Source organism: Ictidomys tridecemlineatus, chromosome 14 (genome assembly GCF_052094955.1).
Source record: "Ictidomys tridecemlineatus isolate mIctTri1 chromosome 14, mIctTri1.hap1, whole genome shotgun sequence".
NCBI classification, from domain to species: Eukaryota; Metazoa; Chordata; class Mammalia; order Rodentia; family Sciuridae; genus Ictidomys; species Ictidomys tridecemlineatus.
This window is the reverse complement of record NC_135490.1, coordinates 55,796,689-55,821,416: the sequence shown is the minus strand read 5'-3', so window position 1 is coordinate 55,821,416 and position 24,728 is coordinate 55,796,689. Positions and strand designations below refer to the sequence as shown.

Sequence of the window (24,728 nt, the reverse complement as noted above, 5' to 3'; positions counted from 1 at the left end):
TATCTATATACATATATATGTGTGTGTGTGATTTTTTTTTTTTTTTTTTTTTGTCTATATGTGTGTGTGGTACTGAGGATTGAACCCAGGGCACTTTACCACTGAGCTATGTTCCTGGCCTTTTATTTTTTATTTTGAGACAAGTTGTTTAGAGCCTTGCTAAGGTGCTAAAGTTGATCTTGAACTTGCGATCTTCCTGCCTCAGCCTCCTGAGTTGCTAGGGTTATAGGCATACACACCATGCCTAGCCTGCAAAAAAAAAATTTAAAAGTAAAATAAAAGCAAATGCAAACAAAGTGTATGAAGATAAGAATGGTGTGAAAATACATTGTATTCAATTAGTGACTTGAGAAATTGGGCTATATATGTGTAATATGAAATGAATTGCATTCTGCTATCAAGTATAACAAATTAGAATAAATAATTCAATTAAAAATAAATAAATAAATAATTTGTTTAACCCTAAAAGAAAACAAATAATTTAGAACATAGGAAATCCAGGCATTTCTCACTCCCAATACTGTATGGCTTACTCTTTCCTTAGAACCTCAAAGTATTAATAAAATAATCTCTTATTAAAAAAAAAATTTAAAATATTTCTCAATTTATTTAAAATATAAAAAGTAAGCCAAGTGTACACCTGTAATCCCAGCAGCTCAGGCTGAGACAGGAGGATCGCAGGTTCAAAGCCAGCCTCAGCAACAGCAAGGCACTAAGCAACTCGTGAGAACCTGTTTCTAAATAAAATACAAAATAGGGCTGGGGATGTGGCTCAGTGGTTGAGTGCGGATGAGTTCAATCACTAGTACCCCAAAAAATAAAAATAAAAAGTAATAAATAAAAAAAAAATAAAACAAAGCAAATACAAACACTGTTCTAATACATGATTGCCAGATAGTGAGGTTTTAAGTACTCAGAGGCAGGCCAGATTACTATGGGCTGGGATGAACCAGGAAGACTTCTAGGGAATGTGCACACAAACTGAATGTAATGTGCTCAGGAGGAAAAGAATCAGTGGGTAATAAAGATGTCTTTGGTGGACATTGAAACAATTCAGCCAGTTTTTCTAGCACTGACATTCTTGAGGCAAATACTGTGACCTGAGACTGGAATTGGGTTGGGGCCAATTTATGGGAACTTATTAAGCCAAATAGTGGAATCTCTAAATTTATGATAACTGACAAATGTTAATTTATAAATATTATAGTAATAAGATCTCAGTGATTATTTATTTTGGGGTACCAGATATTGAACCCAGGGGTACTTTACTACTGAGCTATATCCTCAGTCCTTTTTATTTTTTATTTTTAGATGGGTCTCACTAAGTTGTCAAGGGTCTCGCTAAGTTGCTGGGACTGGCCTCAAACTTGTGATCCTCTCCCAAATCACTGATTACAAGTGTGCACCACCACACCCAGCTCAGTGATAATTTTAGAAACAAATGGGACAGTGACTTGAAAGGGACAGAGAAGGATGTAGATCAGCTAGAAAACTTGTAATTCCCAGTGCAGAAGATTGGGTATGGTTTTTACCAGATATGTGATGGAAATATTTCAATCTTACTTCAAGTAACTGTCTTTTAAGACAGTTACTATTCCCCTGCTGCAATGCCAGGGATAGGAGAAAAGAATAGGCATAAAAGACACAGCAGAAACAGAATCAGGCACTGTATCTATTGATTTCAAGACACGTTTTTAAAAATATTTATCACTGGGGCTGGGGATGTGGCTCAGGCGGTAGCGCGCTCGTCTGGCATGCGTGCGGCCCGGGTTCGATCCCCAGCACCACATACCAACAAAAGATGTTGTGTCCGCCGAGAACTAAAAAATAAAATATTAAAAAAAAAAAAAATATTTATCACCTCTGAAAAGATGTATCTTATAATCATGATGCTTGGGTTCTGTGTGTATGTATCTCTGTGTATGTGTATTTGCTTTTATATATTATAATTATTTTTTGTTTGTTTGTGACGCTTGGGATTGAACTCAAGGCCTTGTGCATGCAAGGCAAGCACTCTACCAACTGAGCTATATCCCCAGCCCTATAATTACTTTTTGCAATATTGGGAATTAGGTCATTGAATCCAAGGACACTTTATCACTGAGCTACATCCCCAGCCCTTTTGATTTTATTTTGAGACAGGGTCCCAGAGACTTTAGCATCTGGCTAAAGTATTTTTTTAATATTTATTTTTTAGTTGTAGGTGGATACAATATCTTTATTTCATTTTTATGTTGTAATGAGGATCGAACCTAGTGCCTCACATGTGCTAGGTGAGCATTCTACCACTGAGCCACAACCCCAGCCCTGGCTAAAGTAAATTTAAAGTTAGTTAGCTGCCGTTGCTTCTAGTTCTAGAAAGAAATTAAGTGTTGATGCACAGAAGACTTAGTGGACCATTTTCTAAGTGGAAACTTTAACAAACTTGACAAAACTGTGTGTTAACTGAAAAACTGTTTGGTTCTTGCATAAAATGCTGTGTACAAGAGAAAGTGCAGTCTTGTGTGATCAGTATTGTATTTTCTACATAGGTGCCAGCCTAGGAATAACCAGTGATGGGTTTTTTCAGTTGGAAGAGTTGCCTCGGTAAGTGGACTTCACCCTAATGGTCCTTCTTCCACAGTCTTGCCTGGGAACTTTTCCTCTTCCTCCCCTTCCCAGCCATTTATAGTGTTTTCTAAGTTCAATTTTTCTACCTTTTCTCCTTTTCTGTCCTTGGGTACCTCATCCACTAGTACTCCTCAGTAGATCCTTGAAATCTTATATGCTTTCGGGCAGAGGCCGTTTTAGAACGTTAAGAACTCAAATCAGACACAGGATAGTATTGAAGGCTCAATAATATAAGACCTAAGACTCTGGTCAGAGGTTGTAGCTCTGTGATAGAGCACTTACCTAGCATGCATGAGGCACTGGGTTTGATTCTCAGCACTGCATACAAATAAATAAAATAACAACTAAAAAAAAAATTAACTAAAAAAATATTAAAAAAAAAAAGACCTAAAACTCTCTTCAGCTTGATATGGCATCAAGTCATAACATCTCTAAAGTAATTGACTCTGGATTTTTCAAAGTTAGTACAGAGGGGTCTCCATAAAAGAAGGCTCTGTTGGTCTCACAAAAATATATTTTCTGACATTGCTCTTTTCTTGTTCTTTTTTTTTTTTTTTTTTTGAGATGGGGGTCTCACGATGTTGCCCAGGCTGAACTTGAAATCCTGGGCTTAAATTGCTATCCTGCTTCAGCCTCTCAAGTAGCTGGTGACTATAGGAATGTGCCAAAGTGACCAGCTGACATCGGCGTTTTTTGGTTACTGTTGTTATTTTTTCTTGTACTAGGGATTGAACCCAGGGTTTGCACATGCTAGGCAAACACTGTACCACTGAGTTACATCTTCATTCCCTGGCATTGTTCTTGAAGTAGGTTTGTCTGAGTAACTTTAGTAAATTTCTGACATGAATTTGATTCATAGAGGAAAAGAAGGTAACAAGGGCAAACATTTCTCTCATTTAAAGGCCCTGCATGTTGCAGGCTTTTTGGAGTGGTTCTCCTTTTACTCATGGTAAGAGATGAATAGAAGAAAGAACCTGTGGCCCAGAGCCTGGCCTCTGTCTCCATCTGAGTCACTCTCTAGTTGATGGTGCTTAATCTGCTGCTCCCTCAGTGGCTGTTGCAAGTCCAGTTTGAGGTCTTAAGCCTCACTTGTTACAAATGCTTTCAGAGATCATCAGTGACTAATAATCCATCTTTACCTTAAGTCACCGATAGCCACAGTTCATAAAGGATGAGGACTACTCTACAGTTCCATGGCACCAGTGAAAATGGATATGTAGACCAAGCCATCTTCTGACTTAGATGAGGTTTCAGAAAAGCCCATAGTCTTTTTAGGTTTACTGTCAGTGCATGGAAATATATTGGATAACAGCCTTTCATCCCTCACGATCCTCCCTGTACTACTTAGTGTTAGTGTTGAATGACATGACACATGTGAGCATGCTTCCAGAAGTGTGGTCATGAGTCATCATGTTTAGATAATAAAATTTGATCTAGACTCAACCTGAAACAAGTTTTATTATAAATATCTGTTCATTAGGTATTTTAAAGTCATTTATTAAGCTTTTATTGACATGAATAAAAGTTTAATGAATGCATTTATACATGTTATAAACAATAGACTTTTAAGAACACAGGAAAATGAATTAACTGTTGAGCAGAGCATGGCAGCATGAACGTATGGTCCTAGCTGCTTTGGGAGGCTGAGGCAGAAGGATTGCTTAAACCTAGAAGTTTGAGAATAGTCTAGGTAACCCAGGGAAACCCTTGTTATAATCATGGTAAATAAGTAAAGAATCAGGGAAAGAATGAATTCTGTAGACAAAATACTATGTGCACTGTGTAGTTCCATTTTATCCTCTGGTTGGATGGAGTTGGGAGCATGAATCCCATGGAAGTGCTTTGGGGATTTGGCGGCTTGAAAGATTTCTTCCAGTGAAGATGACAGTGGCAAGTGTTAGCATTAGGGTACTAATGGGTACTAATGGGAGCTGAGGGGATGCACTGAGTTCCTTGCAGGTCTCTGAAGAAACCATTTTTTTTTCCATGCCTATTTTTCTTTCCTTTTTTTTTTTTGGTGTGTGTGTGTGTGTGTGTGTGTGTGTGTGTGTTACTGGGGATTGAACCCAGGGCTTTGTGCATGTAAGGCAAGCACTTTACCAGCTGAGCTATATCCCCAGCACCTCTCCCCCATCGTTTTTTGTTTTTTTGTTTTTTTTTAAACTGAGGATTAAACCTAGTGGTACTCTACCACCGAACTACATCTTAACCCTTTTTGTTTATTATTATGAGACAAGGTCTCACTAAATCACTGTTCTTGAACTTGCAGTCCTTCTGCCTCAATCTCCTGAGTACTGGAATTATAGTCATGTGACACTGTACCCAGTACATGCCTGTTTCTTGCATGGACTGCTTCTGGGGGCCCTGCAAGAGTTAGTTGTGTTTCAGGAATCTGCAGCATTTTCTAAACTCTCTACTCTGCAAGAACTGACTGGATGTGATCCTTGACCGACTCTAGAGCATGTTTCTCTCTTCCAAAGTTCCTTAAGAGCAGGAATCATTATCCTGTGATACCTAACACAGCATAGAACTTCAATAATACATGTCTGGGGATAAAAAGAAGGTGGGTAGGAGAAAGGAGAGCAATAGGAAGGAAGAACTATAGAGAGGAAAAGAGGTCAGAAACAATGGTGGAGATGGAAGAAGAGCTATTTCATAGGTTTGAACCATACAGAGATTTTTCTTTTCATACTCTGGATTATAGGATAAGAGGGTCATTACCTCTTATAGCCATTTGTTTTTCTTTCTTGTAGTGTTCCTGGAGGTTACTAATACCTCACCTTTAAAGGGTATTTATATTTATTTTTATTTATATTTACAGTGCCCAGTGCAAACAATATGCAACCGGAAACCAAATAGCTCCTATTTAGATAATTACAGTTTTGTCACAATAATGAGAAATGATGTGTGAGGTTAATATCTACAATATAAATAGTAGGTTTGCATAAGTGTCTGTGGTTTCTAATGGTGAACAAAGAGAGTGGGGGAGGTGTGGGATGTGAGGTTTATGAGGTAGGAGGAGAGAATATAGAGATATTAGATCATAGGAAGAGTGAAAAAGGAATCAAGAAAAGTAGACTAGCAGGGATACCTCTGGTGTAATCAGACCCACAGGGACTTTGGTGATGATCTTCCAGGTCCTGGCTATTGTCTCTAGTTGAAAGCAGGCCAGGAGAGCCACATGTTGGTAATTGGGGGCCACAGTGGTGTGGCTCTCCTCCCTGAGCAGGTATAATCATCTCCTCCTGCTCCTCCTCCTCCTCCTCCTGCTCTGTGCAGTGGTGAACCATTTGGGTTTTTACTTTTTTCCATCCAGATTGTAAGCCCTGTGAAGTCTGGGACTTACAGTGTAGGTACTTTGCCTAAGGGAGATATTGGAGCAAGTTTTCCTTTGTTCTCCCCTTGAGTGCTTATTACCCATGATGCATTGCAACCTTGGGAGAGGTTGTATGAAGCTTTAGAGGGCACCAGCCCCAAAGGGGATAACCAAAAAAGAGGTCTTATTCTGCAGACTGCAGCATGAAAGTAAACCTGGAGTTGGGTCTAGGATCAGAGCTTCTTCACTATTGGTTTAGACCTTCATTCAAACTTTTAACCAGGACTGAAGATTCTTTTTAAACCAAAATGATATTCAGGAAGTTTAGTTTGCAGAATTATCCTAGAAGTTAAAGTAGCTTGCTTAAATTGGCCCTTGACCATATTGCAAGAATTGATAGAACTGAGTCATGATCAAGGAGAAACACCCAACACAGAAGAGTAATGGTACTAAGAATTGTGGCCCTGCTGTTAGTTTTAGACATGGAAGAGGCCATCTCTAGAGTGTACACCCACTATAAAAATGAAGTAAACCAGACTTTGGGGATGGAAGCAGAAGATCTCAGAAATGGTCCAAATTAACAAGTGAAGTACAACTCCAACACAGAACATGTGGAATGTAGCCTTTGAATAACCTCTTGAAAAGCCCCCTGTTCCTGCTGATGGGCAGAACCACAGCCTCTGGGACAGAAGTATCCGATGTTTCTCCTTTGCTTGCAAAGCAGTAAAACTTCTTTTTCCTTTTTCTTAAAAAGAAAGAAAGAAAGAAAGAAACCATCTCTAGTTTGGAAGGTTTTTGTGTCATTAAAGAAATGTCATAGTATCTGTATAACTTGTCTATAAATCTAAAATTATAAAACATTAACATTCTGCTCTCATTTAAGCCGCAGTGTCATTGTGGGCGCAGGTTATATTGCTGTGGAAATAGCTGGGATCCTCTCAGCCCTGGGCTCTAAGACATCATTAATGATACGGCATGATAAGGTAAATCTTAGCCTTTTCCTTCCCATTCCCTGTGTTTTCCTTTTCTTTTTTGGGTGGAGGGAAGGTACCGGGGATTGAACTCAGGGGGACACTAAATCACTGAGCCATATCCCAGCCCTATTTTGTATTTTATTTAGAGACAGGGTCTCACTGAGTTGCTTAGCCCCTCACCTTTGCTAATGCTAACTTTGAACTCACAATCCTCCTGTCTCAGCCTCTGAGCTGCTAGGATTCCAGGCATGCGCCACTGTACCAGGCTGGTTATACTTCTTAACTTGAACAAATGGAGGGACCAGAGGTTTGCTTACAATCCTGGACAGTGCATACTCCTAAAACTTTCTCTTTGGCTTTGAAATATGTCATGTAATTCAACCCCAAGGAGATTTATGTCCTGAAAAGTACTTTTCATAAACATGATTTTGCATGATTGGAATATCCAGTAAATTGGAAGGAAGAGGAAAGGCAGAGTATTTAATAAATAAGTAAATTTTTATAGTCTTATCAGTACATGGGTCCATTTGGAAAGTTGGTAAGCACTGATGATATCTCCAGCCCTTTTTATTTTTTTTTCAAACACGGGCTTGCTAAGTTGTAGAGCCTGGCCTAGAACTTATGGTCCTTTGACATCAGCCTCCTTAGTAATTGGGATTATAAGCATATATTATTGTGCCCAGCTGACTATCCATTTTATTTTTACTTTAAAACAGGAATTAAGTCAAATATAATATAGACACTGGTAGGAGAAGAGAGGATTTATTAAAACTTCACTTCCGTCTCCCAGGATGGCTTGTACCTGTGACCCCAGTGACCTGGGAGTCTGAGACAGGAGGTTTTCAAATTTGAAGCTAGCTAGCGCAACTTAGTGTGAGACCTTGTCTCAAAAAATAAAAGGGATTGAGGATGTAGCCTGGTGCTAAAGTGCCCCTTGGTTCGGTCACCAGTACCAAAACAAAAACCAAAAAAACCCTACTCTCAATATGACCATGAATGAAGGAGATAGGGAAAAGGATAATATAGCACTGAAATTTCCTTCCCAAGTTTGTAGCATGTCTTTAATCACGTTTTTTTTTTTCCCCCCACAACCCCCATCCCTCTGTTGCCTATATCTGTACACAGGTACTTAGGAATTTTGATTCACTCATCAGTTCCAACTGCACTGAAGAGCTGGAGAACTCTGGCGTGGAGGTCTTGAAATACTCACAGGTGTGTCCTCAAGGCCCGCTCATAGCCTCTTGTCATCTGTCTCTGGGGAATAACACTTTTTGCATTTGACCTCACCCATTTAGGTTTTGAATTTTGTTCCTGGTTGTCATGCTTTGTTTGCATCAAACCCAGGGCCTTACACAAGTCAAGTACTCTACCACTGAGCTACACCCCAGCCCTCAATTTTATAAACACAAACTCCTCAGTCAAAATTTATTCTACTCCTAGAGTACTGCCAATTATTTCTTTTCTTTCCTTTTTTAAAGAAAGCTACTTTTCACATGAAGGTGTTAACAAAGCCAAATATGTAAAAGATTAGAAACCTGACAGAAGCTTTGATGTTTGTGCCCATATACCTTTTTGCATATCCTTACTTTTTATATTTACATTTGTTTTCCAGAAAATAGTATGGGATTTTTTTTCAGTGCTTAGAGTCAAAACCAGGGCCTTTCACATGCCAGGCAAGTACCACTAAGCCCCATTCCCAGCCTGGAATCTTTTTTTTTTTTTTGTCTTCTTCATCCTACAAGTATATTCCCCATTCAGTTTGGTGCACTACAAAGAGAGAAAGCACCGAAATTGTTTTCTTTTGCATCGTAGTGCAAACTAAAATGGAACATATTTTTAATACAAGTACTTTATGGTTTATTTTGATCAACTTTTATAATTTTTTGATTTTTAATTGCTGCTTGAAGTCTTTTTCTTTCTCTCTTTTTTTCTTTTTAAGATAACTGTGACAGGATAGTGTGGAACCTATTTTTAAGGCCTAACTCCTTGGGGAATTCTTGAATTTCAGCCAATTTTCTTGGAGAATAATCTTGTAAAAATGTTTTTTCCATCCCCACAACTTCATCCTTTTAACATCAACTCTATTAAGTTAATAATAGATGAGAACATGCTTTGTAAGTATAAATATGCTGAACTAGTAGAAAGGCTTACCATCCAAATCACCTTAGGACCTTCACTAAGCTGCATAGTCAGCCCTCTTTTATCAATGGGTTCTGCATCTGCAGAGTCAACTACTTGTGGATCAAAAATATTTTGGGGAAAACAGTGGCATGTATACTGAACACGTACAAACTTTTTCTCTAAATAATACAATCTAACACCTGTTTACCTTGTGTTTTGAATTTTAAGTAAAACAAAGTTGATTTAAAGTACACAGGAGGAGGTATCTAGGTTATATACAAATACTATGCCATTTTCTATAAAAGACGAACATTCACAGGTTTTATGTCTGTAGAGGTTCCTGGAACCAGTTCCCTGCAGGAATGGAGGAGTAGCTGTGTATAAACTCAGCTGTCCTGAGTAGGTTATTCCCCCATTCTGATTCCGAATGTCCAGGAGGAAGCATTGACCATGCTTTAGAAAAGTTTCTTGGTGATGCTGCCACGTCCTTTCTTTCAAGCCGCTGTGCTTAGATTTATGACTTAAAATATTATCACAGATTTGAAGAAGTGCATTTAATAATTTGTTTTTAAGCCAAAGCATTACAATGATAACATTAGTTGATATTTCCAGTCATTGACTGGGAGCTTTAGGGCAACACAGGAAACAAGCCTGGCTCCAGGGACTTCTGATGCTGATGGCCTGTGGCTGAAAGTAAATTGTCTTTGTCAACTATAGGTTTCAGGTGGGATTTAAGTTTCATCTTCATTTGCTTTCCTTCCAACTTCTCCCCTTGCCTTGCCACTCACATTTAACATTTTATTTGCCAATAGGTCAAGGAAGTTAAAAGGACTTCATCAGGCCTGGAAGTTTCCGTGATTACTGAAGTTCCTGGAAGCAAGCCGACCTTGACCACTATTCCAGATGTTGACTGCCTGCTCTGGGCCATTGGGCGGGACCCAAATTCCAGGGGCTTGAATTTAAACAATCTGGTAAGCTGATTTAGTCTGTCCTGAGCAATCTTGAATCTGTCCCTATCTCACCCATCCAAAACTTGAGTGGGATTCATTGAATTCTTTTTATTTCATATATTCAGTTTGTCATCAAATCCAATCACTTTTCCTTTGAAATATTTTCCCTTTCTAGTGCCATCACTTTGGATCAGGCCCTAATTATATTATATCTAGATGGTCCAGTGGTTTCCTGCTGGCTTCCTTCTTGCAGACTTCCTTTTTGTTATGTGAATATTGAAAGTCCTATACTGATCCCAGATTGTCCCCAGCATCTAATTTAGATAGCTGAGTGTATACCTCATCCTGAACATTGTGTTATTCAGCAGAGGAAACAGATGTGAAGCTATCTCTCTCTGGGATCTGCCAGTACTTCACACAGAGAAAATATTCTTCTCTTAAATTTTGAAGTAAAGTCTAACAGTGATTTGGGGTATAGTTCCCAGAGTTCAAACCAAATTGGAACCTCACTTCTATCATTTACCAGTTGCATGGCCCTGAACAAGCAACTTAAGTTTTCTGTTTCAATTGTTTCACATAAAGGATGGAAATAAAAATATTTCTTTTTTCTCATTGTGTTATAGAGAACAGTAAATGAGAAAGTACCTGCAAAATAATTAGCTTAGCTCCTGACTTATATTAGCCCCTGACTTATAGTTACCAATGCAGTATATGTTAACCTGTTGTTTCTGATACTTACGATGTTTTTTGTAACGGGCTATCTTATTCAATTGCAATAATAGAATATTTTATGTTGGAGGATTATAGTGTTGATAGAGTCTCTGGAGCAGTATGTAACATTTTCATTAATGTGCTAATATTAAATTCTGTTATAATGTGGATTTCTTTTTCATCTCTATAAAAGGTTATTTCTTCATCATCATCATCATCTTCATTTTTTTGATGCTAGGGATTGAACCCAGGGGTTTGTCTATGCTCAGCACATACTCTACCACAGAACTACACCCCCAATCTTATTTTTCAGTTTTTTTTTTAAACTTTATTTAGAGCCAGGGTCTCATTGAGTTGCTTAGCACCTCACTTTTGCTGAGGCTGGCTTTGAACTTGTAATCCTTTGTCTCAGTCTCCCGAGCCACTGGGATTACCAGCCCCAGCCCTTTTTAAATATTGTATTTAGAGATAGAGTCTTGCTGAGTTTCTTAGGGCCTCGATAAATCACTGAGACTGGATTTGAACTTCTGACCCTCCTGCCTCAGCCTTCTGAGCTGCTGGGATTATAGGCATGCACTACCAAGCCAGGTTTATTTTCTTTTTTCTTTTTTTTTTTTTTTTTGTACCAGGGATTGAACCCAGGGGTCCTTAACCACTGAGCCACATCCCCAGTCTTTTATATATATATATTTTTTTTTTAGGTATAGATAGACACAACACAATACCTTTATTTTTATTTGGTGCTAAGGATCTAACCCAGGTCCCACCCGTGCTAGGTGAGCGCTCTACCTCTGAGCCACAATCCCAGCCCCCCCTTTTTTTTTTAATATTTTATTAGAGATAGGGTCTCACTGCGTTGCTTAGGGTCTCACTAAATTGCTGAGGCTGACTTTGAACTCATAATCCTCCTGCTTCAGCCTCCCAAATTACTGGGATTACAGGTGTGTGCCACCGTGCCCAGCTACCTGTTTACAAAGAATAAATTACCCAGGGAGATATTTGTTTTGTTTTGTTTTTTTCTTTTAGTTGTTGATGGACACAATATCATAATTTTATTTATTCATTTTTATGTGGTGCTGAGATTTGAACCCAGTACCTCACACATGCTCAGGAAGTGCTCTATCACTGAGCCATAAACCCAGCCCCTTGGCTTGTTTTTAATCTTATTGTTCTATGAAATTTAGTCAAAGTAGTTGTCTGTTTTTATATTAATGAAACTAATCATCCAGCTCTTTCACCCTTCAAGAGCAACTTTGCCTTTGTACAGTGTGGGCGTTGGTGGGTCCAGTATTAAATTCTGTTTGCTGAATTTTTTAAGAATGAGGCAAGAGAAATGTTCAGTTTTATTGCAATGTTAAGATATAGCTGTATAATGTATCTTGCATCTTAATTATGGGGTTTGAACTCCAGGTAGACTCATAAACCCCACAAAGTCCAAAGGTTTTACCCTTCTTTTTTTTCTCTTTGGTGGCGCTGGTGATTAATTCAGGGCTTTGTGCATGCTAAGCAAATGCTTTGCCCCTAAGCTATACCTCACCCTTCTTATTTTTTGAGACAGGATCTCACAAGTTTCCTAAACTGGTCTTGAGCTTGTGATCTTCCTGCCTCAGTCTCCCAATCTCTGGGATCTTAAGCATGTGCCACCACACCTGGCTCTGAAGAGTCTACTCTTAACCATCATGCTGCCCTGTATATCCATTATGCTTCTTCTTTTGCTGTACGTTTATTACTCACACTGGAGTGTATCTTATCTGCAGAGCCATAAGATAAGCAAATATATGTCTCAGCAGAGAAGGAAAATTGGTTATGGGAAATATCAGTATATTTTAGAGTAAAATGTGAAGTTTGCTTAAATTTTTAAAAATAAAAAATAGTAAACTGCAAATGCTTTTGGTGACTGCTTCAGGTTGTGTCCCTGTATGGGATGTGTTAGCCTGCCTTAGGAGGAGCCCGTTGGTGAACAAAGTTGAAAAGCACTCAGGTTTAGCAGGTAGCTGAGTGATTCCTTTCTTTGTTTCCCGTACCAGTTGAATTGCACATTGCTGTGTCAAACATCTTAAAATTGGATAAAATATTTCACCTGTTACATTAAACAAAGATACAAACTTGCCAACTTCACACACTTTCAAGTTGTGTTAAGTCTTGTGGTTGGTTCCTGGATGCTCAGGTAAAGGGGTGTCATGCATATTGAGGCAGATGTAGAGCTTGGCTCTTTGATTTTTAGTAGATAAATTAGTATTCATGTGATATCCCTTCATAATTTTAGGGAATTCAAACTGATGAGAAAGGTCATATTATAGTAGACGAATTCCAGAATACCAATGTCAAAGGTGTCTACGCTGTTGGGGACGTGTGTGGGAAAGCTCTTCTTACTCCAGGTAATGTTGCTTCCCCTGTGTGCTACATAAAACTGTTAAGCTTTTCACAGTCAAATCCACTTCAGCAAAGTATCTTCATATCATCAAAATGGTAAAAATGTATTGACATGGATGTTGATTTGGAGGCCTGACATTTTCTGAACCATACTCAATTTTCCTTAAAAGACTTAAGAAAATGCTTAGCAGTAGGGACTGGGGCTGTGGCTCAGTGGTAGCACACTTGCCTGGCAAGTGTGAGGCACTGGGTTTGATTCTCAGCACCACATATAAATAAATAAAATAAAGATCTATCAACAACTAAAAAATATATATATTAAAAAGAAAATGCTTAGCAGTGACCAAAGGTTTTGTGTAAATGATATGGTCACCCTCTGAAGTCTTTGAGTCACAGTTTTGTGTTGTGACAGTGGAAATGGCTTTTAGAAGAAGTCATTTAGATTAGCCTTGTAACTGATTCTCCTTCATTCCCCCATCCAGGACCTCAACCAATGTCCTGAGTTAAGGATCACATTCCAAGTTCTTTGTCTTACCTTTATCTAGTTAATGATGTCATTCCTTCAGCTTTTGATCCATCTTTCTGAAGGACTTCATCAGATTTTCTAAAGTGCCCTGGGGATGTTGCTTCAGGATGGAAACCTATCCTGTTCCACACCCCAATCCTGTTATTTGCTTTAGAAGCTCTCTTCCCCCACCACCACCTGTATTTCTTTTTTATTTTGTTTTGTATTGTTGGTGGTAATTTCTTTATTTTTTGTTTGTTTGTCTTTTGGTACTAGGGATTGAACACAGGGGCACTCAACTACTGAGCCACATCCCCAGCCCTATTTTGTATTTTATTTAGAGACAGGGTCTCACTGAATTGCTTAGCTCCCTGCCATTGCTGAGGCTGGCTTTGAATTCACCATCCTCCTGTCTTAGCCTTCCAAGCCACTGGGATTACAGGCGTGTGTCACTGCACCCAGCTTTTTTTTAAGGCAGGGTCTCACTAAGTTGCCCAAGTATATGTGATCCTCCTAAGTTAAGCCTCCCAAGTAGCTGGCATTGCTGGGATTATAGGCATATGTCACAGTGCCTGGCTCCTAATTTATTATTTATTTATAACTTTATTTTTGGTAATAGAGATTGAACCCAGGGGTGCTTAAATACTGAGCCACATCCCCAGCCCTTTTTATTTTGAGCCTTGCTAGTGTGCTTAGGGCATGGCTAAATTGCTAAGCCTGGCCTCGAATTTGCAATCCTCCTGCCTCAGCCTCCCAAATTCCTAGGATTATAAGCAAGTGTCACCATGCCTGGCTCTAATTTATTTTTAAATTAAATTTAAAAAGAGAGAGTGTATATATAACATGATTTGAAGTATTTATACATTGTGGATGTCTAAGACAAGCTAGGTAAGGTATGTATTACCTCACATGTATCTTTCTGTTTTGTTTTGGTGAGAACACTTTAATCTACTCCATTAGCAATTTTCAAGTATATAATATATTGTTATTAACAATAGTCAACATTTTACAATAGATCTCTTAAGACTTAGTTGTGGGCTGGGGATGTGGCTCAAGTGCTCGCCTGGCATGTGTGGGGCGCTGGGTTTGATCCTTAGCACTACATAAAAAATAAAATATAAATGTTATATCCACCAAAAACTAAAAAATAAATATTAAAAAAATTCTCTCTCTCTTTAAAAAAAAAAGACTTAGTTGTGCTGACTAAAAAAAAAAAAAATAGTTTCTAGTGTTAGGGATCAAATTTAGGTCCTTGCACATTTTAGGCAAGCTCTGTGATACTGTTATACCCGCCAAACCCCCAAATGTAAGACTGTTAGGAAAAAAAAGAGCTAAGGAGAATAAACTTCTGGGTTTTTGTTTTGTTTTTTTCAGTGCTAGGGATTAAACCCAGGGTGTTGGGCGTACTAGGCAAGCACTCAATCACTGAGTTACCCTCCCCAGCCCTTTTTAAAATTTTATTTTGAGGCAGGGTCTTGCTAAGTTACTTAGGCTGGCCTCAAATTTGTGATCCTCCTTACCTCAACCTCCTGAGTAGCTGGGCTTACTCACCTGGCAAGAGTAACCTCTTATGTTAAAATATCTTACTGTGAAATGAATATGATTATGAATAGAATCAGAGATGTGCAAAACTAATTAATATGTATCAGGGGGCTGGGATTGTGGCTCATTGGTAGAGTGCTCGCCTAGGAATTGCAAGGTTCTGGGTTTGATCCTCAGCACCACATAAAAATAAATAAATAAAGGTATTTAAAAATAATAAAATAGATACTTTAAAAAATATTGTATCAGAAAGCTAATATCATCACTAAGTAGATTTACTGCCAGATGTTTGGAAACTTACCCATGTAGCTTGTTTTTCTGTTTTTGTTTTGATAGTAAATGGTAAAGAATTCTTATATGACAGTGTTTTGAATTGTTAACTAAAGCTTGATACGTTTTCTTTGCTTTATCATTTTTTCAATCTATATACATACACATTTAAGTATCTATTTGTTAAAAACAAGGTTGTTCCCTTATGTAAACACAATACAGTTTTCAAAACGAGAAAACTTTTTTATATCATGCCAGATAGATAGTTAGTAGAACAATTCTGCTGTTAAAATGAACAGTAAGGGGCTGGGGCTGGGGCTCAGAGGAAGAGCGCTTGCCTAGCATATGTGAGGCATTGGGTTCGATCCCATGTAAAATAAAATAAAACAAAACAAAGGTATTATGTCTACTCACAACTAAAAAATAAATGTTTTTTAAAAAATGAACAGTAAGATAAACACTGATTTTAAAATGTCTTTGTAGTTGCAATAGCTGCTGGCCGGAAACTTGCCCATAGACTTTTTGAATGCAAAGAAGATTCCAAATTAGACTATGACAACATCCCCACTGTGGTCTTCAGTCATCCCCCTATTGGGACGGTTGGACTCACAGAAGGTAGGTCATTCTATTCCTTCTGTTCTCTTGTTGGCCCACTAAATCTTTCTCAGCCCCCAAATTACACTCCTGTTTTGGTTAGTCTGTAGGTACAGCTCCAATTTATTCCTCAGCTACTAATATTTTGAAAGTATAGTTTCTTTTCTCCACACTACCCTGTTTGTCTTTCTGATGGTTCTTAGCTTACTTATTTGAACTAATTTTAAATTTAAACAAAAATTGCAAAAAGAGTATAAAGGATTCCTATATATCTTTAATAATTTTGCTTTATCATTTTTTTCATGCTATATACATACACATTTAAGTATCTATTTGTTAAAAACAAGGTTGTTCTCTTATATAAACACAATACAGTTTTCAAAATGAGAAAACTTCAATTGATACAGTATTACCTAAACTTTAAATCTTATTCAAATTTTGCCAATTATCTAATGTCATTTTCTACATTTTTCCCCTCAAGTCCAGAATTTAGTCCAGATGATGTATTACCAGTAGCTTTTATACCTCTAAAGTATCCTTTAATCAATGATAAAATTCTTGAGCCTGTCTTTTTTTTTTTTTTAGTGCCATCAACATTTATTTTGTAGAATGTCCTTTATTTTGGTATTGTTTGATACATCTTGTGATTTAACTAAGGCTAAGTATTTCTGCCCAACTTTCTTTTTGATAGCTCAGTGTAATTATTTAGGTTTTTTTCTTTTTTGATAAATGCTTTTTTTAATGTGCATTATAGATGAGGCTGTTAATAAATATGGAAAAGATAATGTGAAGATCTATTCAACCACGTTTACCCCAATGTATCACGCAGTGACTACAAGGAAAACTAAATGTGTGATGAAAATGGTTTGTGCCAACAAAGAGGAAAAGGTATGAAAAGAATTCAGTAAGCTAAACAATGCTTTGTTAAGTTGACAGGGATGCTGGTAGTTTTGTTGTCTGGGACAGGGGATGGGGGAGACCAAGTAGGTAAGCTTACGGGTTCAACTAGGCAGTTCCACTTTATCAACTATATATACATATTATATATATATATATAATATGCACACACATATATACATAATATATATGTCATATATTATATATTATGTGTATATATCATTTGTCCTTCATAGTGTTTTATTTAGAAAGAACTTTGCATTTCTCTTGAAAAATGAGGATAAGGGCTGAGGATGTCACATATTAGGCAAGTGAGCAGTTGCCTCGCATTTGCAAGGCCCTAGGTTCAATCCCCAGCACACACACACAAAAAAAAAAAAAAAAAATGAGGATCAAAACCCACCAAGATGGGGGCTAGGATTATAGCTCATCGGTGGAGCACTTGCCTTGCACTTGTGAGGTACTGGGTTCTATCCTCAGCACCACATAAAAAATAAATAAATAAAATAATTAAAAATATCCATCTTTAAAAAAAAAAATCCTTATTAAAAAAAAAACAAAACATCAAGATGAGCTGGGCTGTAGCTCAGCAGCAGAGTACTTGCCTAGCATGGATGAGGCACTGGGTTCGATCCTCAGCACTACATAAAAGTAAACAAATAAAATAAAGTCATTCTGTTCATTTACAACTACAAAAAAAATTATTTAAAAAAAAAACTGGACTGGGGTTGTGGCTCAGTTAGAGCTCTTACCTTGCATGCATAAGGCACTGAGTTTGATCCTCAGCACCACATGAAATAAATAAATAAAGGTATGTGTTCAACTACAATTAAAAAACAAAAACAGCTATTAAAAAAAAAACACCAAGAGCTGGTCAACATTGACCAGTAGACCAGAATAGATAGTAAACAAAATTAGAAGAATAGATAGGAAACAATATACTGGTAAAGGTTAGAATATAATATAATTTTGAGTTTAACATAAAATGGTGAAGTAGTTTATTCAGCCATTTTTTCTAATTTATGCCTTTTGAGAGCCTGTTAAATTATTCTTGGTGTATGCACCATTTTATATCCCCTGCACCCCTGTAATGTATACGGTTTTTATTTTGTTCACTCCTTTGCCAACAATTGCTGTTGTCTTATCTTTTTCATTAATAGCCATTCCAGGTGGGTGTGAATTAATATCTCATTATAGTTTTGATTTGCATTTGAATCAGTTTTATTTTGACATTAAAAAAATAGGTTGGGGCTGGGAGTATAGCTCAGTTGGTAGAATGCTTGTCTCACAAGCATAGGGCCATGGGTTCAATCCCTAGCACCAAAAAAAAAAAAAAAAAGGTTTAGGGCTGGGAATATAGCTCAGTGGTGAGCACTTGCCTAGCATGTGTGAAGCCCTGGGTTCATTTCTCAGCACTGCTTATGAATAAATAAAATAAAGGTCCATCAGTAACTAAATAATAATAATAATAATAGGGCTGGGTTGTGGCTCAGTAACAGAGCACTTGCCTAGCATGTGTGAGGCACTGGGTTCAATTCTCAGCACCACATATGAATAAATAAAATAAAGGTCCATCAATAACTAAAAAAAATAATAATAATAGGGGGGCTAGGTTGTGGCTCAGTAACAGAGCACTTGCCTAGCATGTGTGAGGCACTGGGTTTGATCCTCAGCACCACACATAAATGAATAAAAAATAAAGGTACATCAACAACTAAAAAATATTTTAAAAAATAATAGCAGTTTTAATTTTGGTCCTAAGCCAGACTATTAGGCTGTTTCTAGTTAAATAGTAAAATGGAACTTAGCAATATTGCTTAGAATGAGGATCTTCCCCACCCCCTGTGCTGGGGATTGAACCCAAGGCCTCAGGCATGCCAGATAAGCACTCTACTGGTAACCTGTATCCCCACCCAACTGTTAGGAATGAGAATGTACTTTTGTTTGTTTGGGTGGTTTTTTGGGGGGGCTTAATCAGTATTGCTTGGGACAGTGGTTTAAATGAAGATTTGGATATTGTTTCCAACTTCTGTTATCAAAAAAGAGTATAGTGTGTCTAATTTAGTGTGAGCCAAAACCCAGATATAGTCCCTAATTTACAGAATTCAGCACCCCCAAGGACTGACAGAAGCTGAGAACCAGAGCAGAGGAGGAGGGTGGCAGCAAACAGAGCTTGTTATCTCAGTCCTGATGGCTCATTCATAGCCTAAGATTTCTTGATATTGGTCAGCAGGATCCCTGTTTATCTTGTTATATAAGTTATTTCCTCATGTCAGCCATCATTCATTCATTCATTTGATGAGTATTACTTGGCAGTCTTCTAAAGACTAAGTAAGACCTGCAATATGGAGAGGCAGAATATATGAGGTTCCTGCCATTACCAGAGACTCTTTGTAAGATCAGTTGGATCTTAGCAGACCTTGCTGTTTAATGCACACATGATATTTGATTTGGGATTTTGTTTTGTTTTGTTTTAAATTTATACACAAACCATCTTAATAATTTTTTTTAAAAAAAACTTATTTGGGGCTGAGGTTGTAGCTCTATGGTAGAGTACCTGCCTAGCACATGTGAAGCACTGGGGTAGATCTTCATCACCACATAAAAATAAATAAATAAAGGTAGTGTGTTCATCTATAATTAGAAATACATTTAAAAAAAAACTAACTTAATTGGCTTTATATTTTAATCAAGAATCAGGTAATACCTCGTTCCATAAAATAGAATGAGAGTTCCTATAAGTTGGACTTTTGTAGACAAAGGCTAAAGAAAATAGAAACAAAGAACAAAAACCATATTGTTCATTTCAAAATTACTTTTCTTGTGAAACAGAGATGGGGAGACAGATAATAGGAAAATAACTAGTTAACATTAGGTTATTTCAGTTACCCTTGTATAAGGATTAAAGTAGGCAACTTATTTTTTGCCAGTGGAGCTGGTCTACATCTTAACCATTTAGTTGTTTATAGAACTTTATTTATTTATACGCAGTGCTGAGAATTGAACCCAGTGCCTCACACATAGCGAGTGTGCTACCGCTAAGCCACAGCCACAGCCCCTATCTCAACCATTTTTAAGTGTACAGTTCAGTAGTGTTAAGTGTATTCTCTCCCACACCCCGCCAAATTGGTACTGGGGAGTTAACTCAGGGATGCTTTATCACTGAGCCACATTTCCAGCCTTTTTTTTTTTTTTTTTTTTTTTTGAGACAGAGTCTTGCTAAGTTGCTGAGACTGTCCTCAAACTTATGACCCTCCTGCCTCAGCCTCCTGAGTTGTTGATTACAGGTGTGCAGCACCACACACACCCAGCTAATTTTTGCTTTTTAATGGAATGATAAATATATTATAGAACTGTTTGCTGAAGATAGACAACATATTGAGAAACTTCATGGTGAAATTTGATTAGAAACAAATGCTCACATATCCTTCACATAGCCAAACAGCATATTTGGATTGAGTACTTCCCAAGTGCCATCATTATGTTGAGCCATGGGGATAGAGTGGGGAGCAGAAGCAGAAGGGATCCCCTTCAAGTAGTGGTTAAATTCTGACTATGATAGGACCATGACAGAGAACTATTGGCACTGAGAGTTCATGTGATGGAATATAATTTAGTCTGAAAGACACTACTCTATGGCTATTTTAATCATTAGCTCTTAAGAGAGGGAGAACAAACAGAGGGACACATTGTGCAAAAGAGAACATGGTTGGTACATGGGAGAGAGTGATGAGAACCTGAGGAATAGCTGTTTGATATGGGCTCGAGGAGGACATTGAAGCAGGCCTGTCCAGGGTCACAGTGCTATGCCAAATTAGGATTAAAAATATTCTGAGGGATTGGGGATATAGCTCAGTTGGTAAAGTGCTTGCCTCACATGCACAAGGCCCTGGGTTCAATCCCTAGCACCACAAAAAAAAAAAAAAAAAAAAAAAAAAAAGATTAAAAATCTAAGTTTAGGTTTTTTGTTTCATTTTAGTTTTTGCCATGCTGGGGATAGAATCAGGGTCTCATGCATGCTAAGCAAGCACACTGCACTGCACACCCAGCCTATAGGATTTTTTAATGTCATATTTCCTCTCATGACTGTACACCAAATAAATAATTTCTCTTTCATAATTTCTTTTTTCCTTAGGTGGTTGGGATCCATATGCAGGGAATTGGTTGTGATGAAATGCTGCAGGGTTTTGCTGTTGCAGTGAAAATGGGAGCAACTAAGGCTGACTTTGACAACACGGTTGCCATTCATCCTACCTCTTCAGAAGAACTGGTCACACTCCGTTGAGAACTTAGAGACTTCTGTGGCTGGCAGTTGGGCCAGTGGACTTTTGAGATGAACCAATCAATCACTTTTACTTCCTGTTCCAGTTTTATATATTTCTTTATTTTAATCAGGATCTTCTGATAGCGGAAATTTTTAGTAAAGAAAGTAACTTATTTATGTAATCAGAAATGTGTTAATCCAAGGTTGATTTTCATTTGATCCTATTTCACAATAATTAATGTTTTAAAGTTGTTTTAACAGCTCTGTGCTATTGTTTTTTTCCAGCCTCATTCCAAGTATAAACTATATGAAGTACAATGAAGTTAATGTGCTTGAATGAATATAGCTTCCTAATTTTATAAAGGAAGAGGATGGCAGCTCTTCACATTTAAGTAATGCAAGTGCACAGAATCTATATTTTTTTGAAGCCAGTACTGTGTTCTGCATATTGCAAAGCTGCTTCAAGGATGTGACTGTTCTCTAATCCTATTTTTTTATTCTTTTAAGTGATTTAAAAATGGGTTTTGTTCTCTTTTTGAGATGAAGTGCATCAAATTTGGGAAGGATTTGAAGAGACTGGTTAAATCTGTGAGAGGCATTCTAGAATTCATTCTTGTTTTCTGTAATAGGTGGATTCGGATACTTCAAACATCCTTTCCTCTGCCAAGAATTCATAGCTCAGTAAATAATTTCAACATTTGTAAATGTTCCTGTCATTTTATTATTTTCTGACTACTGTTCCAAACATTAGAAAATAACAGCATTTTCTTCTTATAAAATTTATTATGAACTTAATCAATACTGGTTTATTTTCTAAGAATATTTTACATTGAGGGCTGGGATTGGGGCTCAGTGGCAGAGTGCTTGCCTAGCACGTATGAGGCACTGGGTTCAATCCTTAGCACCACACAAAAATTAAAAAAGATGATAATAAAGAAAATGCTGTTCATCTACAACTACAAATTTTTTTTAATAAAAAAATATTTAGATTGAAAGATCAAATGTCAAAAAGTGTGGGGAAGAGAAGAGGTGTCTCCTAAAAGTAAAGACCAGAGAAGTTGGGTATAGTGGCGTACACCTATAATTCCAGTTACTTGAGAGATTAAAGCAGGAGGATGACAAGCTCAAGGCCAGCTTGGGCAACTTTTGGTTCTGAGGGTTTATCGGTGGTAAAGCTACTACCTAGTGGTAGAACCTAACAAAGACCTTGTCTGAAAAAATTAAAAGGACTGGGGATGTGGCTCAGTGGTATAGCACTACTGGATTTAGTTCTTGGTACAAATAGATAAATAAATACCAGATGTATAAAAGAAATCTTAAGCAGATTGATGATTGATTTAGAAATAAAACCCAAGCAATTAGGTTTTTAGCACTTTATTTCCATTGTTTTATCAGCCAGATAAGCTGGTTATACTTTTCTGTCGTTTTCATTAATGATAAAGTGCTACTGGATTTTTTTCATTAAGCTTTTCCTAAATGTCTTTCTGAATGGTCATGTTCAGTTGCTACACTCATTTCTTAGTTAGACCCAATACCAATGAAAGAAAAGTATTGCATTAGTAACTAAGTTATGTGTTTGTGGTATAGCAAGAAAATAGGATCCCAAGCCCTGGACATTGATTGGGTCCCTTCCTTTTCCCACCAGCCTAAGATAGGGGGCCAAGCTTCTGGGCTCTGCTGTGCCCAGCTTCTGGGCTCTACTGGATTTCTCACTGCACAGGTCCGAAACTTGAAGTGTGCCTCTGCTAGGAAAAGGGACTTTCCCAGAAGTCACATCCATTCTAATATCATGCATTATTTGTTTTGTTTTTTGGTGCTGAAGATTTTTGCTCATGCATCGCATGTACTGTACCACTGAGTTATACTTCCAGCCCTAACATCATGTGTTCTTAATCCCATATGAATCCTCTTTGTGCTGCCTGTGTACTATTTCCATAGTAAAACAGCATGAAAATAACTACTCAAGTCCCAGCCCACATTCTTACCAAATTCTTGAGAACACCCAGGACTTTGAAGTGTTGTGGCCTAACAGCCTGTTGCTCAAAGCACTGGGGAATAAAGATATTCAAGTCAGCATGTTGCATGATGGGTAGCACATTGTATGTGCTCAGATATTTTTTAAAGAAAAACATCCTTGCTTTGAATTACCTTGTACATAGTTTAGAGAGAAGACATTTCTATACTATTTCAAGTAGGACAATTAAGGACAGAATGACCAAATGGTTTATTGACCAAGATGGGACACTTTGGGTTCTGAGGGTTTATCAGTGGTAAAGCTACTACCAGTGGTAGAACCTAACATTCAATACCCTAGGTTTGATCTCTAGCACTGACAAATTAAAAAAACAAACAAAAAAACACTTTTTAGAGGAATAGAACTCAGTGGTAGAACATAGGCTAAGAGGCTGTGTTAAATCCCCAGCAATCAAAAATAAACACAAATTGGAACTGTTCCAAACAAATGAAATACTCTTCTAGTTACACATTATTAGGTAAAAGTATCCTAATGTGGGAAAACAGGAAGGCTTTAAGAAGATTAGGATTGAGGGGCTGGGGTGGTGGCTCAGTGGTAGAGTGCTCGCCTAGCATGCATGAGGCACTGGGTTTGATCCTTGGCACCACATAAAAACAAATTAATGTATCACCTAAAACTAAAGATACTTAAATATTTTTTTTTTAAATTAGGATTGAAATTTGGGGACTATAGAAGAGAAAGAGTAGATAGAAAGTACAATGTAGGCAGAATTGTATCGAAGCTTAACAAACTACCTTAGCTTAAAACAAACTTTCTTAAATCTCATGATTGTGTGGTCAAAAATTAGATCAGGTTTCAGCCAGATAATCTTCTGTTGGTGTAAACCGAGGTCATCAGGTAGAATTCAGCTGGTCTGGTCTGCAGTCTTTAAGTTATTTACACTGTCAACTTTGTGGGGAGTGGGGATGAGGGAAGTCTGGCCTCTGCCTGGCCTCTGCTGGGACTGGCAACCAGAATGCCTACAGAGCTCTGAGTTGCCAGAGAATGTTCTAAGAACCCTAGGCATATGCTGCAAGCTTTATGACCTCACCTTAAAATTTCTAGAATGTCACTTCTGCCACATGATAATTGGCTAAGTAAATCACTAAGGCCAGCTCAGATGTGAGAGGAAGTAAATTACACTTCACTTCTAAAAGGGAAAAGGTAAAGAATTTGCAGCCATCTTTAATCACTCATACCTGGGATTTTATAAGCTTACCATCACCTTTGTGTGGCTTTTCTAGTGGTTTTGTTGTTATAGTATGTTTCCATGACAACAAAACTATCTTGTCTTATGTGAAAGGAAAGTAACCAGGACACTTGGAGCGACCAAGAGATCTTTATTTGGCGGTGTCTGACAGGGAAGGAAGAGAAAAAGAGAACAGGGAAAGAGAAGAAAGGAAGGGAGAGAGCAAAGCCAGAGGGAGAGAGAGAAAGGGGCGGGGGACAAAGTGCAAGAGGAAGATTGGAGGGAGCCCGGAAGGAAGGAGTTTTTGTTTGGTTTGTTTTTTTTTTTGAGAGAGAGAATTTTTTAATATTTATTTATTTTTGTTTTCGGCGGACACAACATCTTTCTTTGTATGTGGT

At 37.7% G+C, this 24,728-nt stretch overlaps 1 protein-coding gene across 2 annotated transcripts in view; it reads left to right on the top strand.

Annotated features, from left to right (window-relative positions):
- The window catches only part of Gsr (glutathione-disulfide reductase), a 48,111-nt gene extending 26,279 nt beyond the window's left edge, over nt 1–21,832 (top strand). For both annotated transcript variants that reach the window (XM_005340374.4, XM_040269155.2), the window contains exons 6-13: nt 2,532–2,586; nt 6,810–6,909; nt 8,026–8,112; nt 9,834–9,992; nt 12,949–13,060; nt 15,856–15,987; nt 16,721–16,854; nt 20,999–21,832. In XM_005340374.4, the coding sequence (XP_005340431.1) occupies nt 2,532–2,586; nt 6,810–6,909; nt 8,026–8,112; nt 9,834–9,992; nt 12,949–13,060; nt 15,856–15,987; nt 16,721–16,854; nt 20,999–21,148 (929 nt within the window). In that variant the 3' untranslated portion in view covers nt 21,149–21,832. The remainder of the gene's footprint in view (nt 1–2,531; nt 2,587–6,809; nt 6,910–8,025; nt 8,113–9,833; nt 9,993–12,948; nt 13,061–15,855; nt 15,988–16,720; nt 16,855–20,998) is intronic.
- The last annotated feature ends 2,896 nt before the right edge of the window (nt 21,833–24,728 follow it).